This window comes from Hemiscyllium ocellatum, chromosome 11 (genome assembly GCF_020745735.1).
Source record: "Hemiscyllium ocellatum isolate sHemOce1 chromosome 11, sHemOce1.pat.X.cur, whole genome shotgun sequence".
Classification (NCBI taxonomy): domain Eukaryota; kingdom Metazoa; phylum Chordata; class Chondrichthyes; order Orectolobiformes; family Hemiscylliidae; genus Hemiscyllium; species Hemiscyllium ocellatum.
In genome coordinates this window covers 4,408,583-4,422,676 of record NC_083411.1, presented here as the reverse complement: position 1 = coordinate 4,422,676, position 14,094 = coordinate 4,408,583, and the positions used below count along the sequence as shown (strand labels likewise).

At 40.7% G+C, this 14,094-nt stretch overlaps 1 protein-coding gene across 2 annotated transcripts in view; it reads left to right on the top strand.

The window, feature by feature from the left end:
- The window catches only part of atp11c (ATPase phospholipid transporting 11C), a 169,944-nt gene that overhangs the window by 40,388 nt on the left and 115,462 nt on the right, over positions 1-14,094 (top strand). For both annotated transcript variants that reach the window (XM_060832399.1, XM_060832398.1), the window contains exons 4-6: positions 201-281; positions 1,148-1,255; positions 11,791-11,919. In XM_060832399.1, the coding sequence (XP_060688382.1) occupies positions 201-281; positions 1,148-1,255; positions 11,791-11,919 (318 nt within the window). The remainder of the gene's footprint in view (positions 1-200; positions 282-1,147; positions 1,256-11,790; positions 11,920-14,094) is intronic.

Here is a 14,094-nt window from a genome sequence, read left to right as displayed (position 1 = left end):
ACATTTTCCTGGTTGTTGTAGCAAGTGTCTTTAAGATGATTATGGTTTTCACGTCACTGTTTCTGCATAGATGTTTAATTGCTTGACTGTTGCCTAAATTGAACTTGCCTTTAATGTCTCTGTGCTAAACACCCATACTTATTATAATTATCAAATTCTGCCCCCCCCCCCCCCCCCCCCCCCCCCCCCCCCCAAACCAGGTTATTGTTGATACTCCAACTAGTCCAGTTACAAGTGGACTTCCTCTGTTTTTCGTGATTATTGTGACAGCAATTAAACAAGTAAGTTATTAAAAATGTTACCATGTGATACATAACTCTGTCTGTCTGATTTGGTGTGAAGCAACTTTACCTTTCAAATGCCTATTTAACATGTGAACAAGTCATTGATTTTTCACAAAATAGATTTGTCTTTGTCTTAGTACTTGGAGAATGCCAGCAAGGCAGCAGTTATTTTTTAACTACTAAATAGGATGCTTGCTACATTGGCCAAGCCAGCATTTTTACCTGGCCCTAATTGTTGAGAAAGTATTAAGAATTGCTGCTGTGGTGTGCAATGTTGTTAGGGAAGAGATTCTAGGATCTTTGGCCCAGGGTGGTGAAGGACAGGCAATATAGTTAATCCATGCACGCTGGGATAATCCATAAATGTAGTACAAAGGATGGGTGGTGTATGTCTTGCAGTACTTACAGGTGATAGTGTCCCCCTGTATCTGTTTCCCTTGATCTTCTGGATGTTTATGAGCATGGCTTTGGAAGGTGCTGTTTTAAGGAGCCTTACTGAATTATTATTAAGTGAACTGAAACACATTGTCTAATACCTTTTTAAATAATATGTAGAAGCTAAAGTAAAAATATATATTAGCGGTGTACAACTCATTCTTGTATTCAAATAACCTAGCAAATTTCCATTAAATTAGTGATTTATGTTCGTGCTATGTTTTCTTCATACAGTACTTTCATTATCATGTGTGCAATGCCCGTTGGCAGGTCCTTGTCTTATAAGTGGTCTTTTCATATCTCTTAGCTGTGCCAATCTTATTTACCAGTAAATTCCTTCAATTTTCAAACTACCCAGCATTGATGTTCTCTTCCTTTTTTATTTTTCCTTGAGATCTTCCCTCTATAATGTCTCTTACTCTTTGCAGGGCTATGAAGATTGGCTCCGACACAAAGCTGATCACTCTGTGAATAAAAGCCCAGTTTATGTTGTTGATGGAGGAAAGATTGTGGAAAAGCAAAGTGAAAAAATTCAGGTGAATTTTCTGGCATTTTAAAATTTTGTATTAAAGGCATCAATTCTGTTGCTGTACTTTGCAAAATCAAATTTAAGCAATTATGTTTCAAAAGTGTTTCTTACAGAATATGCTTGCTATCGAATTCTAATAAACTGTTGACTGAGTGAGTAAATTATCATATGCTCGACGAAATCATGCTAATGATCAAATTCCAAGCAAGGAAAAATCTTTTTACTAAAAGTACAGCTGTAACTTTCAAAATATCTTTCTCACTAAAAATTGTCCACAACTTAATGATTAAACAATTAAACTGCAGTGCTAAAATTGAATCAGAAGATTAGGAACTCATTGTCATTCGGAGTGAATGTTGTAAATATGGTGTTCCCTTTCACCAAATCCTATATTTCTAATCTACTCAAATAATTGTGCATAAGGAAGAATTTTTAAATGCAGCCTTCTGAAGAAGATGGTTAAGATGTGACTAGATTTGAGGAAACTGATTCCCTTACTTCTCCATCCACCTTGAGTGAAGATACCTCCATTTATCCTTCACCAGTAACAACTCCATTTGACAACCAAGTGGTATGGGAAGATGGAATCCTTACTCTTTAATCATTATATACCATCAGAAATGTCAGATGTGACTCAGTTGATAACTCTCCTGAAACAAACTCCAGTTGGGGCTTCATGGCCCAATGTAGGATTTGAAGACTCACTGTCACCACTTCTTGAGACAGAGTGCTGCAATATATGAAGTACTATTAAGCTGAGATCCTGAACGTTGCCCTTGAGAGGTTGAAAGATCCTATTGCACTAATTTTAAACCTGAGCCAGGACCTTCTCCTTGAAGATGTTTCTCTATCAAACCAGTATCCTGGAGATTGAGCATAATTCTATTACAATTCATGACCTTTTTCTGTGTTCACATTGGCAGTGAAGTTTCCTACATTTTTAAGTATTATAAAAGTACTTCATTGACTGTAAAGTATTTTTTGAATATCCTGAAGAGTCAGTGGCACAGTGGTAAGCACTGCTGTCTCGCAGTGCCAGAGACCCAGATTCATGTCCCACCTCAGGCAGTGGTCTGTGTGGAGTTTGCACATTCTCCCAGTGACTGCGTGAGTTTCCTCCCACAGTCCAAAAATGGGCAGGTTAGGTGATTTGGCCATGCTAAATTTCCCGTAGTGTTAGGTGAAGGGGTAAATGTAGGGGAATGGGCCTGGGTTGGTTGCTCTTTAGAGAGTCAGTGTGGACTTGTTGGGTCGAAGGGCCTGTTTCCGTTCTGTAAGTAATCTAATCTATGACAGATACTATGTAAATGCAAGTTTTGCTCAGGGCACTGTTAAAACTCGTGAATTTTAGTTAACTTTTTATGGTTGAGTATTGCCATTCCATTCCTGCCAGAATAACCAACTTGGTTGAAAAAAGGGCAGGACGAGCAGCTCAGCATTCCAAGGTTTAGATGTTTCAGGTGTGATAGTGAGGCATGTAATATGGATGGATGGAGGGAGTTGTTTTCCTGATTTAAGGAGAATGTCACAGCCACACACAGGCAGATACAATGGCAACTTCGAAGAGGCATTTAGACAGAGACATGGTTGGCACAGACATTAGATTAGATTACTTAGTGTGGAAACAGGCCCTTCGGCCCAACAAGTCCACACCGACCCGCCGAAGCGCGACCCATCCATACCCCTACAGTTGGGGGGGGGGGGGGGAAATTTTAGCATGGCCAATTCACCTGACCTGCACATCTTTTGGACTGTGGGAGGAAACCGGAGCACCCGCAGGAAACCCACGCAGACATGGGCTGAATGTGCAAACTCCACACATTCCGTCGCCTGAGTCGGGAATTGAACCCGGGTCTCTGGCACTGTGAGACAGCAGTGCTAACCACTGTGCCACTCTGCTGCCTATGATGGACCAAGCAGCCTGTTCCCGTGCTGTACTGTTCGATGTTGTATGTGAATCCTAAATGAGAATTCAACAAAGGCATTAGTGGGGGCAAATAATGCCTTATTGTGGAGAGGGATTAGTAAAAATGGTGACTGGTCGGGCTAGTAATTTGTTTGTTTGAGATAGACTTGAAGAAAACATAAATTGGTGAATTTTTATCCATTAACATTAAAGCTCTTTGTTTGTATAATTCCAAGAAAACAGAATTTTAAAGTATTTTTGAGAGTTTAAATTGCTGAATAACTAGCTGAGTTATTTCTAACTCCATATAATTTGTATTTAATCAATTGTAATAGATTAGAGATTTGTTGAATATGGCACTGTACTTTTGAAGACCCAGCTAGTTTGTCCATTCTCTTGCTTTTTTTCGATAACCCTGAATTTCTTATTACTTCAAGTATTCATTCAGTCTCCTTTTAGCTTTTCTTTAGACATATTGTTTGTGTGACATTCCTTTGCTTTTGTATATTGTCTTAATGACATTTTTTTCATTCCTGTCACAATTTACTTGAAACAGATTCATAATTTGAGGTATAACTGTTTTTGATTGTGTCATTTTGCTTTTCATCTCCTGTTCTTGATATTGCTATTGATAATTGCTTTGTTTTTTACTCAGATGTTGTTCCAATTCTCTTCTATTGACCAACCTAAAATGACAGAACTTTGTACATCGCAAAATACGCAAGGTTACTTTTCCAGCTCCAGTGAAATTTTCCAGCTCTAATTGTAGTTTCCATTCAACTTGTCACTCAGTGGTTGCGTTTGATATTTTCCAAAGAAACAATAGATCGACCTTTAAGGTTGATCTAAACAAACTATGGTGAACGTTGGGTGTATTTTCCAAACTGACGTCACTGTTATTTCCATTTAATTGTCAGCCAAGGGCCAACCTTTCCTCACTTTCATCAAAACTGTGTTGCTGGCTTACTGTTTTATATCTGCACAGGAAGTCTATGCATAAATACCTTTTTAATTCCTAATTTAGTCTTGCAGATGTGAGTGTATCACTGGTGGCTGTCTGTGTAGTCATGTATATAAATATCAATTTTGGAAATGTCTCATCACCTCCTGTCTCATTCCAAATTTTGTTTCAACCTAAACCCCATTTTGATTCAATGTCAGAATATTAGTATTATCTGTACAACAGTCATTTGATAATACAAGGACTTGTCTGTCTTTTCAGCAATATTCATGTTAGAGCTTTTCATCCTGCATGTCACCAGGACAGACATAAATATACCAACCTTTTTAAAATATTACAGGAGCAAAGGGAGCTGACTGCTGGACAAAGTGCATTCACAGTTGTTTCATTTGAATTTTTTGAAAAAAAAATTTCAGCTATCCAGTCCTTAACATTAAGTTCCCTGTTATTACGAGACACCATTTGCCATCAATTTGTGATTAAATCAAATCTCTTCCTTTACCTCAGAAATACTGAAATGGTCTTGTTTCACCTTTTGCCAAAATCTTTAACCTATATTCTTGCATCAAACTTCATTCCCTGCTCCAGCTGCGAGTTAGGTTGAAGAATAATGATTGCCTTACTGGAATCTGAATTTAGTTTCAAATCACTGCAAGCATCTGCTTCCAGCTCAGCAGCAGTGGCTACCTCTGTCACCTTTTGTCACAGTATTACTGAACCCTCTTATCTTTGCGTGGTTGTACAATCCATTTTATATTTCCTGTTGCCTTTCTTGCTGACTTCTGAAACTACAGTACACAAAATAAGTATTTCACTGTCCACACTATAGTTCATTAGCCACTGACTTTGAAGGGGGAACGAAAGGATATGAGTCAGTCATTAAGACTTTAAAAATCCTCATAGTTTATACATTCCCTTCTCCTTACTTCACAACTGGTCTCTGTTATAGTCTCAGTCCTCTAGCTCTGGGCTCCTGTACATGCAGTTCTCTCCTGCTCTTACATTTGGTGCCAAATCATTCTCTGTTCACACTCCATTCTCTGGAGCTGTCACTGAGTCTTTCCTTATGCTAGAGTTCCTCTCCGCCCTCTCTCTCTTTATTTTTAATCATTTCTTGATCACCTGGTCCAACATTTTTATACTGTTCAGTGTGTTTGTCTTTGAATTTGAAGGATGTTGCATGCAAAGCATGTGTTCAGTGAGTTTTAATCTGTAATGTAGTGATACTTAAATTTGCAAATGGAATAATTTAGATGAACAGTGCATCAATGTTTTTTAAACTTTAGAACCTTACCCTACAATTTTCCAGACACTGCCCTGGTTGTTATGTCAGGACGTAGCAACTGGAGATATTGGCACAGTGGTGTCTACAGTTGGGACAGAATTATTTTGGGAGTAGTTATCTTTGACTCCAGACTCCATTAAGACATATTGTATTAGATTAAATTATGAGCTAGGATACCCATCATGGATTACCACCCCACCAACTGATAGATCAGTTCTGTGTTTTTGCCACACTGTTGTACAATGTACTCTGGGGAGGGGATTTCATCACCACCTAGATCAAGCTAGTTGCCTCCTAGAGAAGGAGTCCTAAATAACAAAGCTGCTCAGCTGGGTTAATGGTAGATGGTGAGAGGAAAATACACATTTTCAGCTTGTTTACCAACATGCCTTAAATAGATTCATCGGTCTGTGACATGATAATTCGAGTGACCTCGGCACAGTTCTGTAGAGTCTCCTCTTTGCATCTCTCTCTATGGTAGTAGCACAACGTAGATTTAGAACAGATGTAGCAACTTCAAGCTGGTCAACAGCCAGTAGAATTTTACTTGGCCACAATTTGTAAGCTTGTACCTTTTATATATTTCCCCACTGTACCATTTGCTACCCAGCAAGGGAGCATCTTTGATTCAATGAACAGTACAGAAGGGCATGCTAGGAACATGCCTTAATGAGTTTGCGACCTGATGATGCTAGTGTACATGCTAGCCTATGGAAGCAAAGCATCGGGGGAAACAGAGCAATCCCACAATAAACAGATCAGATTTAAGCTCTACAGTCCTTCCGCATCCAGTTGTGATTGAACAATCAAGCAAGTAATTGGAGGAGGTGGTTACAGGGATATCCTAACTTTAATAACAGGGTACCCATCAGATCAGTGCAAATGAAGGTGAAGCATTTTAAAGCATCCACCTGAGATCCCCATCATCTTAGTTGCCAACCTTTAGCCAGTTTCTTTCATTTTCTTGAAAAAAAACTACAGAGGGTACTGTACACTGCAAAAGTTATGGCCCACAAAACATTCCAGCGAAAGTAGTGAATAATGTTCCAAAGCAAGCTTCAATCCACATCAAACTGTTCCTATCCAGTTTAAATACTGCAATCTACTCAGCAGTGTGGAAATTTGCTCAGGTATATCCTGCTCACAAAAAGCAGAGGAATCCAACCTGAAAAATTACCATCTCCATCAGCATTTTTCCATGCCAGTAATGGTGGGAGTGACCACTGCCCAGTGCATTGTCGATCTATAGCACATGAACTGCACAGGTTGAAGAAAACCGTTCCAACACCTTCTCAAGGGGAAAATAGGGTCAGGCAATAAATGTTGCGCCAAGTAGTGATGCCTAGATACTATGTGCGAATTTAAAAACATCCTTTTGGAAGTGAGATTTGGCCGACATATTGCGCTCTCTTGCTGTGTGACACTCCTACTGATCAAGATTTGGAGACGCCGGTGTTGGACTGGGGTGTACAAAGGTTAAAAATCATGCAGCATCAGGGTATAGTCCAACAGGTTGGTTTGGAAGCACTAGCTTTCAGAGCGCTACTCCTTCATCAGGTGGTTGTCCAACCATGATGAAGGAGCAGCGCTCCGAAAACTAGCACTTCCAAATAAACCTATTGGATTATACCCGGGTATTGTGATTTTTAACTTTACTACTGATCAAGTGATGGAAGGTGTTGATAGTGCTATCAAGTAACAGTTGAACACCAGAGAGTGTGAAGTTGTTGAGCAATTTGGGATCGGCTACTCTTAGTCTGTCCAAATGTGAACGCAAGTTGCAATTTGGTGGGGTAACGCAGGGCAGGACTTATTCACTTTAATAGTAGGGTCCTCTGTCTTGCTGAACAAGGAGACCTTTGGTTGTATGATTGTGATTCTTTGAAGGTGAAGTTGCACGTAGACAGCATAGTAAATAAAGCATTTGGTATGCTTGCCTTTATTGATCAGTGCATTCATAGGAATTGGGAGGTCGTGTTACAGTGTACGGGACATTGGTCAGGCCACTTTTGGAATACTGCGTTCAATTCTGGTCTCCCTGCTATAAGATGGATGTCATTTTACTTGAAAGGGTTCAGATAAGATGTAAAAGGTAAAAACAATGACTGCAGATGCTGGAAACCAGATTCTGGATTAGTGGTGCTGGAAGAGCACAGCAGTTCAGGAAATAAGCGAGGAGCAGTAAAATCGACGTTTTGGGCAAAAGCCCTACATCAGGAATAAAGGCAGAGAGCCTGAAACGTGGGGAGATAAGCTAGAGGTGGTTGGGGTTGGGGAGAAGTAGCCAAGAGTACAATAGGTGAGTGGAGGAGGGGATGAAGGTGATAGGTCAGGGGAGGGTGGAATGGATAGGTGGAAAAGAAGATAGGCAGGTAGGACAAGTCATGGAGACAGTGCTGAGCTGGAAATTTGGAACTGGGGTGAGGTGGGGGGAAGGGGAAATGAGGAAACTGTTGAAGTCCACATTGATGCCCTGGGGTTGAAGTGTTCTGAGGCAGAAGATGAGGCGTTCTTCCTCCAGGCATTGAGTGGGGAGGGAGCGGTGGTGAAGGAGGCCCAGGGCCTCCATGTCCTCAGCAGAGTGAGAGGGGGAGTTGAAATGTTGGGCCACAAGGCAATGTGGTTGGTTGATGCGGGTGTCCCGGAGATGTTCCCTAAAGCGCTCTGCTAGGAGGCGTCCAGTCGTCCCAATGTAGAGGAGACCGCATCGGGAGCAACGGATACAATAAATTATGTTAGTGATGTGCAGGTAAAACTTCGGATGTGGATGGCTCCTTTTAGGGCCTTGGATGGAGGTGAGGGAGGAGGTGTGGGCGCAGGTTTTGCAATTCCTGCGGTGGCACGGGAAGCTGCCAGGATGGGAGGGTGGGTTGTAGGAGGGCGTGGACCTGACCAGGTAGTCACGGAGGAAACTGTCTTTGCAGAAGGCGGAAAGGGGGTGGGGAGGGAAAAATATCCCTGGTGATGGGGTCTTTTAGGAGGTGGCGGAAATGTCAGCGGATGATTTGGTTTATGTGAAGGTTGGTAGGTTGGAAGGTGAGCACCAGGGGTGTTCTGCCCTTGTTATGGGTGGAAGGGTGGGGTCCGAGGGTGGAAGTGCGGGATGTGGACGAGATGTGTTAGAGGTCATCTTTAATCACATGGGAAGGGAAATTGCAGTCCTGGGCCTCCTTCACGGCTGCTTCCTCACCACCCAGATGCCTGGAGGAAGAACGCCTCATCTTCCACCTCGGAACACTTCAACCCCAGGGCATCAACGTGGACTTCAACAGTTTCCTCATTTTCCCCTTCCCCCACCTCGCCCCAGTTCCAAACTTCCAGCTCAGCACTGTCCCCATGACCTGTCCTACCTGCCTACTTCTTTTCCACCTATCCACTCCTCCCGCCCCCGACCTATCACCTTCATTCCCTTCCCCACTCACCTATTGTACTCTCTGCTACTTTCTCCCCACCCCCATCATCCTCTAGCTTATCTCTCCACGCTTCAGGCTCTCTGCCTGTATTCCTGATGAAGGGCTTTTGCTTGAAACGTCATTTTTACTGCTCCTCGGATGCTGCCTGAACTGCTGTGCTCTTCCAGCACCACTAATCCAGAATCCGATAAGATCTCATCATCTCCTTGCATACACACACACCCTCCACCCCAAGTTGAAGCAGTTTCTCGATTTTTATGTAGTCATTGTATAGGGAGGAACAGCCAAATAAGGCAACGTACACACTGGGTGACTGTTGCAGTCAGCAAGTGTCAAAAGTAAAGATTAAGCCATTTGCTGTTGCACAATGAATAACTGGCTTCACATAATGAATACTTTTCACCTTGTTAAACTGATCTCCCATTCTGAATGCTCCCTCATCTTGTTAAATGGCTCTACATAATGAATGTTTTTCTGCCTTGTTAACCCAGTACCCTTGCTGCCAGCACCTAATTTAAGAGTGCTTATTTGATCTGAGTCATGCTCAGCCGAACCTCTTGTTTCACAAAACCAAAACGTACCTCCTTCCCTGTCTGCACATAGCCTATATACATTTTCAGAAGGGTTTGAGCTATAGGAAAATGCTGAATAGGGTGGGGCTGTTTTTTCCTAGAGCTTCGGAGACTGATGGTGTCCTTGGAGGGGTTTATAAAATCATGAGCATGGATAGGGTAAATAGCCGATGCCTTTTTTCTCAGCGTTGTGGAGTGCAAAACTGGAGGGCATAAAGAGGCTTAGGGTGAGCAGGGTAAAATTTAAATGGGACCTAAGAAGCAGCTATTTCATATAAGGGTGATGTATGTATTGAACAAACTGTCAGATAGTGATGGAGGTTGGTACAACTACAATATTTTAAAAGGCATGGACAGGTACACGAATAGGAAAGGTCTAGCGGAATGAGTGCCGAAAGCTGGCAAATGGGACTAGATTAATTTGGGATAACTAGTCGACATGGACGAGTTGGACTGAACGGTCTGTTTCCGTGTGGTGCAACTCTTAAGTGGCATCAAAGCAGTATTTAACAGTATCTGATCAATGAAAGTTTGGGACAATCCTCTCTCTCCACAGGTTGAGTTCTGCCTAAGCACAAAAGAAGGTGTGTATGAATACTGGAGGTCAGGCATCACTGCAGGGGTTCAGCATATTCACTACTTGATCAAAAACCTTCCTCTATCATAAGGATAGAGGTGTTGATGTTCGTTGCTGATTGTATCATATTTAGCAATTTCAATATCTGATGCCATCCACCAGCAAATGCTGTACAAAATCTCAATGTGATCTAATACATGATGAGTGATATTTGTGCACTAGAAGAACCAGGCAATGGCTCTTACCCGCAAGAGGATCCAAATATCTTTTGACATTCACTGCCATTATTAGCACCTTGGAGTTAACTGGAACCTGAACTGGCTAGTCTTATGAATACCGTGGCTGCAAGAGCAGGTCAGAGGCTTGGGAATTGTGCTGAGTAACTCACCACCTGACTGCTCAGAACCTGTCCATCTGCAAGGCAGGAATGTGATTCAGTACTTGCCTGCTCAGATGTAGCTCCAGTAACGCCCACAAATTTCGATCACTATCCATTGACAAGTCATCTTTTTACTACCACTGTGCAGTAAAGCTGTTTTCTAAAAGTGCAGTAAAATAATTTAGAGGCACCTTAGCCTACAGCTTGCAAACCTATGATCTCTAATATCTAGAAAGGCAAGGGCAGCAGATACAAAGAACAATCACCACCTTCAAATTCTCCTCTAAGCCAGATACCATCTTAACTTGGAACTGTATTGTTTTTCCTTCAGTTTCACTGGGACAAACCCTTGCAAATCCATTCCTAACAGCACAGCACTAACCGCTTTGCAGCTATTCAAGCAGTTAGCTTGTCTGCCCCTTTTAAGCGCATTTAAAGAATAGGTAATCAGCCACATTCCATCAATAACTAAAATATTAGTTGCCCTGATGTCAGCATATGGCATATAGGGATTCCTTGCTCTCATACTTTGTTCATTTGTTCAAAGCTAAGGTTCATTTAGTGGACATTTTACAGTTTTTTGATTTCCTTTATTATAGCTCATTAGTTTATCCTGCTGTATCTTGTCCATTTGAGAGGTATTGAATCAGTGATTTGACCTGTTTTGCTTACCTGATGTCTTTTTTTATTATTGTTTTGTGACATATGAATATTATAAGCTAGACCAGCATTTATTGCTCGACGAAGATTTTGAGTCTGCAAGATACAAAACTGATTCAGGGGCTTCAGCTCCAACTAATTGCATATGGTGCCTTTTGAAGAAGTCAGAAGCAGGATTTCAAAACAGAACACTGGTTTGAAATCCTATTTTAAGCCAAGGTGGCTGAACCTGAGTAGAGTATATTTTAAGTATGAGTGACTTTGAAACTACTGGAACAAGTATGATATACAATGTAAAACCTTAGAATTGTCGTCATAAGGCAATTTGATCCTATATGGTTCTGATTTTACTTGATGGTCAAATTGTGAAGGTCAAGCCCACTAAAGGCAAATAGGAATCTCCAGGGCTATAAATTTTTAATATTGGATTGGCTAGCATTCAAAAATTTGTTCTGGTGTGTTTCATGGTGTCAAGTCTTAACACTCTGTAACTTGACAAGGGGGGATGGATTGAATGATTCCTTTTTCCTTTCCTATTAAATCAGGAAATAATCAAATCTATGCTTATGGCCTTTGGCAAAATGCACCTTTCACAGTGTCATGTAAACTGGAAATTTGTGACCATGCAATAGTATAAAATAATTCTACCACCATATAGGCTGCTTGCAATCTGCTCCCTCTTATTGTCTTGTACGTGTCGTTATGTTCCATGGTCTTAAAGTAACCAGCTAGAAAATTGGCTCAGTACAGCAAGGAGAAACTGAGGGGAGTGTTTTTTTTCTTTTTTAGGTTGGGGATATTGTGTGTGTGAAAGAAGATGAAACGTTTCCATGTGATCTCATTCTGCTATCCTCAAGTAGGGAAGATGGCACCTGCTATGTCACTACTGCTAGTTTGGATGGGGAATCAAGTCAGAAGGTAAAAACAAAACCGTCTCAATCCATCCAAATCTTCTGTGTAATGTGTAACAGATGTTATGTCACTTTCAGCGATGCTATAACTTGAGTGCAGTGCAAAATATCCCCAATAAAATAATTTATCACTCTTTCTGACTTAATATAAAGAAATAAATTTGTATAATAGTATTTGTCTAGATGATACAGGAATATATTTTCGTCTTCTCTGCAAACAATATCTCCAAAGGAAAGTAAATCACAGGTGTTTGAAATATGCATGTTTAAAGTGTATCAGAAGCTAATGATTCAAATTCTGAGCTTTATTTGCTGCTTGTGAAGTAAGTAAAATGCTAAGCAAAGAAAATAAAGTCTGATTGCAGCTATGAAAGAATCAGCACTTCCGAAGTGATCTTTCATCTGGATCAGGTGAAGTTGGAGATGTAGCACAGGCAAGGAAATAGATTGGTTTGAGATAAAAGAACAGAAATTAAAGACGTTTAGTGAAGGCAGAAGGGATTCCGTGGCAAAAGTGTTAATGGCATGAGGCAAAAGGATGGGGTAGTGGGGCAGGAAAAGAAATAAAAATCTGGCAGATTTTAAAAATAATTTATCTCCTAAATCCTGGACTAAGGCAGGCACTTCGTATTGTGTGCACCTACGTGATAATGATGAGCCATTTACTGTGTGCCAGTCACTAATATAAGAAACATAAATTCTGTGGTTGCACTTTCCCATCAACAATTTAAAGTTTTGGTAGAGGTTGCACCTGTTCACCATCAATAAAATGTTGACGTATAAATAAGCTGCAGACCTTTTGCTGTTTTGTCATGCTCTGCTGCAACTGTAACAAGCATTCTGATTAAAGTAATGATAAAAACATTCCAATCTGCCCTCCCTCTGAGAAATACCATTGAACAACATGTACTAATGTCCAAGCATGAATAGAATTTAAAGGAGCTACATTACCATGTATCTTTACCTCATTCTTAACAAAATCTTTTCATCAGTTTTTAACACTCCCAATCACACTGCTACCAAATACTACGCCATCCAACAAATTCTGATCTATATCAGCAATCTGTTCAAGTAGCTGGGACATATTACTGTGTTGAAGGTACTCTGCACGTAAATTGAAATTGCTGCCTTTTGATCTTTAATGTGATTTTAATAATCAGCTAGTCTTGATGTTATTGCATTGTAAGGCAAGATGAGTCCAAGTCCAAACTGCATTTCCATAATTCAATGGTAACTTTGGCTCCTTTTTTTTCCACCTCACGGGTAAGACACATCTCTGACTTGTATGTCTTTCCTGGAATTACCTTTGATTTCTTATCATCTTTCAGGTTTCACTTTAAGTTTTTAATTTATATTTGTATTTACAATCTGATTATCTGTTTTGTTTTGTCACATACCTAGCTTCTAATTGTTAGTAATTTGCCTTTGTATCTGTTTGACGTTTCCTCCCATGAAAGTTGAATTTGTTATAATTATCAAGCAAGGATATGGAGTGTGAAAAAGAGCCATGAAATGACCTTTGACAAGTAGAGTTAGGGAATCCCAAAGCATTCTATACACACATTAAAACAAGCAGGTAACTAGGGAGAAGATAGGACCATTTTAAGGATAAAGGAGAAAACTTGTGCTCAGAGGCAGAGGATGTGGGTGAAATCCTAAATCGATAATGTCACCCAGGTAAGGTGTGTGTGTGTGTGTTCTAATATGCTAGGGAATTTTGAGATTTAGAAGTAATGTTGAAGAGTATTAACGTGGATAAGTCCCCGGGGCCTGTTGGTATCTAGTGAGAAGTAAGAGAGGAGAGTTCTGGGATCTTGACAAACACCTTGGTATCCTCATTAACCACTGGACAACTCCCAGAGGACTGGCGAGCAGCTGATGTCATTTCTCTGTAGAATAAGGGAAATAGGGATAATCCAGGAAACTCTAGACCAGTGAATCTCGTATCAGTGGTAGGAAAGCTATCAGAGAGGATTCTTAAGGATAGGATTTACACTGATTTAGAAAAGCATGTCCTAATTAGGGACAGTCAGCGTGGATTTGCGAGACAGGTCATGTCTTACTACTTTGAATTTTTTGAGGAGGGGATTAAAGGGATTGATGAGGATAGAGCAGTGGTGGTTGTTGACGTGAACTTAGTAAGGCTTTTGACAAAATCCCTTCTGGGTGGCTTCTCCAGAAG